This window comes from Convolutriloba macropyga, chromosome 8 (genome assembly GCF_964194025.1).
Source record: "Convolutriloba macropyga chromosome 8, txConMacr16.3, whole genome shotgun sequence".
In the NCBI taxonomy this organism is placed as follows: Eukaryota; Metazoa; Xenacoelomorpha; order Acoela; family Convolutidae; genus Convolutriloba; species Convolutriloba macropyga.
This window is the reverse complement of record NC_134475.1, coordinates 3,227,894-3,231,370: the sequence shown is the minus strand read 5'-3', so window position 1 is coordinate 3,231,370 and position 3,477 is coordinate 3,227,894. Positions and strand designations below refer to the sequence as shown.

General features: G+C 34.7%; 1 protein-coding gene across 1 annotated transcript in view; it reads left to right on the top strand.

Annotated features, from left to right (window-relative positions):
* LOC142344322 (uncharacterized) overlaps window positions 1–2,315 on the top strand; it is a 54,321-nt gene extending 52,006 nt beyond the window's left edge. The window contains exon 16 of the mRNA XM_075395910.1: window positions 2,296–2,315. Within this exon, the coding sequence (XP_075252025.1) occupies window positions 2,296–2,315 (20 nt within the window). The remainder of the gene's footprint in view (window positions 1–2,295) is intronic.
* Window positions 2,316–3,477: the final 1,162 nt, after the last annotated feature.

The following is a 3,477-nucleotide window of genomic DNA, read 5'->3' as shown; positions in this document are numbered from 1 at the left end:
AAAAAAACATGGAAACAAAACATCTGAATTTGACTTTTTCAATGCTAGAAATATGTTTTCACTACATATTAATGGTAACTAACCGACATTCAACCTTCTGATGTGCAATTACAGACGCTAACGATTACTTGGTTGTGACAAGAGCAGACAACGATCTCCTGCATGGATTTTTTACTGGAATCAGATGTCACCAAGAACAATTTTTTTTGGAAGTTGGGTTTCAGACGTCACCCCTACAAGAGGCTCTAGTTTTTTTACTGGTTTCAGACGTCACCTGCAGAAGTCCGCCCGAGGTCTCAGACGCCACCTCTGATGTCCTGTTCCCCGGTTAGATCGAGCCAAAAATCTCTAATTTTTTCGACAAAAAGCCACCAAAAAATTGAAATTTGTCCCCCAAAAACCTGTTTTCTGCTACTATAACACCTCGATTGATAAATTTTGACTAGTTTTATTTTTCTTATAGCAAGTAAAAGCAATTTAACTACTTTGAAAGAAAATTTTGGTGAGAAAAAGGCCAAAAGTCAGAAAAACGGTCGCAAAATCAGAAAAATCAAAAAATCCATTTTGATTTTCTGATTGCATATTCTAAGGAAATACCAAAAAAACCTTCGAACTATTTTTTTGAGCTAGTTTTCAAATAGCGAGAAGGCCATTCTAGTCGATATGTCATTTTGGAGTCTTAGAAACAAGAAATGTTAGGAAATTTTTTTCTGAAATCAGAAAAATCAAAAAACCCATTTTGATTTTCTGGCCCCATATCTAATTGATTCACAAAATAAACTCTTAAACTATCTCTTTGAGTTAGTTTTGCAGTAGCCAGAAAGCTATTTTGGTCGATATAGTATACTGAGTCATCAAAAACGAGAATTGTCAGAAAATTTTTTCTGAAATCAGAAAAATGAAAAAACCCATTTTGATTTTCTGACCCCATATCTTATTGATTCACAAAATAAACATTTAAACTATCTTTGTGAGTTAGTTTTGCAGTAGCCAGAAAGCTATTTTGGTCAATTTAGTATACTGAGTCATCAAAAACGAGAATTGTCAGAAAATTTTTTCTGAAATCAGAAAAATCAAAAAACCCATTTTGATTTTCTGACCCCATATCTTATTGATTCACAAAATAAACCTTTAAACTATCTTTGTGAGTTAGTTTTGCAGTAGCCAGAAGGCTATTTTGGTCAATTTAGTATACTGAGTCATCAAACACGAATAATGTCAGAAAATTTTTTCTGAAACAAAAAAAAAATCAAAAACCCATTTCAATTTTCTGACCCCCATACCCTATTAATTCACAAAATACGCTCTTCAACTATCTTTTTGAGTTATTTTTGCAGTAGCCAGAAAGTTGTTTTAGTCGATACAGTACACTGGGATCTTAAAAACAAGAAAGATCAAGAATTTTTTAAAAATTTTTCTGAAGCCAGAAAAAAAAAAACTCCTTTTGATTTCCTGACCTTATATCCTGTCTAATTGCAGTTTGAGCTCTTATGCTAGCCCTGTGAGTTAATTTTACACTGGAGAGAAAGCTATTTAGGTCATTACATCGAATTGTGATCTCAATAACGCGAATTGCCAAGAAAACTTTTTTGAAATCAGAAAAAAATTCAGAAAAAAAGTTTATTTTTCTGACTACACATCGCCTTGAAAGCAAACCAAGTTGTCAAACTAGCGCTTTGACTTACCGTGCAATTGCCGAAAATTGATTATTAGTAGATATATGAGTCAGCCTCAGAAAGCAAAAGAGAAGTTAAAAAGGCCTTTCGAAAAAAGAAAAGAAAAACGGTTTCGATTTTTTCGGACTGCACAAAAAAAACCTATATTGTAAATCAAACAGTCTAACTCCTTTTTTGAGTAAGATTTCGAAATTGTCTCAAAATTTTTCTTTTCGAATATATTATATCCGGAGTCTGGAATCAATAAGAGTTACAGAAAAAAGTTCGAAACAGGTTTCTTTAAAAATAGAAAACACTTATTACAAAATCCCAAGAACACCTCCGATAAAGAAAGCAAAACACATAAAACAACTTCCCAACTAGAACAAAGCTTTGATTTTTTTGAAAGATTTGCAAAACAATATATATAAAATATAGCCTTCAGCAGAAAAAAAAAGCAAAAAGTTTTCCCCTGTTAACTTTAGGAACCGTTTAATTTTTTCCTTGTCCGCGTTCACAAACGTCACCGAGAAGAAGTCCCTATTCCCCTGCTGGTCTCAGTAGTCACCAATCAGAAGAACAAATTTTGCACGATTCCAGTAGTTACCGAGAAGAGATCGATAATTTTTACTGGTTTCAGAAGTCACTATTGTGAAATGAGAAGCCTTTTCTTTTTGGTATCAGTAGTCACCCCATTTAGAAGATTTCAATTATTTCAAGAAGAGCAAAACATCTCTCAAGAACCTCAAGCAGTTCTACACAGTAAAGTCTTTAGTGGGTTTTCCTAAATCAACACAGAGACAACTCAACAACCAACGTTTTTTCTTGTAACCCTCGTTGCCTAGGCGCTCCGCAAAAAGAAAAGAAAAAAAAATTATATATTTTTTTTCAGCAACCTCCTTTTGGGCTTCTCGTAAAAGAAAAACAGTAGAACTAATTGTTTTTGCTTACATTCAGGGAGAAAGCACAAACTAACCATTACAGTCATTGTCCGAAGAAAAAAAACTATTTGAAAACAAAAAAGAAAATCTATTCGTAGCAGTTATTTGGTCCTGCAAAAAAAAAGACGATAAACGTTCGAACGAGTTTTTTTTCTTTTTTAGCAAATAAAATCTACTATAATTAGCACCACCACAACCTTAGGATTCTTGTTTTTGAAAATATTTGCGTCGCTGAACTTTTATAGGAAATTTTTGGCTGATAAGCCAAATTAGATTTTGACATCAAAAGTTCGTCGCTCCGGTTTTTAGCCGTTTTCATTTAACCTGAAAGACAAGCATAACAACAACAACAACAACAACAACAACAACAACAACAACAACAACAACAACAACAACAGAGATCAAAGATGTCGCAAAGGAACAACGACGAGTGTCAGTTTGCAGTGAACATGTTTAAATCAACGGAAAGTTCTTTGAAAAGCCAGCTTGATTTGTTGCAGAAGGCAATAGACGATAGGAAGAGCTTCCGATCATTAAATCTACTGATAAGCAGAGCCAAAACGCTGCAAACAGAATTGGACAAGAAGACAGAAGCAGTTTTGAGGGCGAAGCCTCACCAGAGTACAGCAACTTCGATTCTCGACAGACAGAAAGCCTTAACATCCAGACTGCAGCAATCCGAACTGGAAGTTGACACACTGGACGATGATGGTCTATTAAACCAGTCCTCAACAAGATTTCGCGATGACGTCACAATTCCTTCTCGCCCAAGCAGCCGACGACTGGATTCAGAACGATCAACACCAACACGCAATGTTATCATTGAAGAAACATTTGTCGAGCAAGCAGCCAGTTCACAACCGAACGACACAACAATCTTC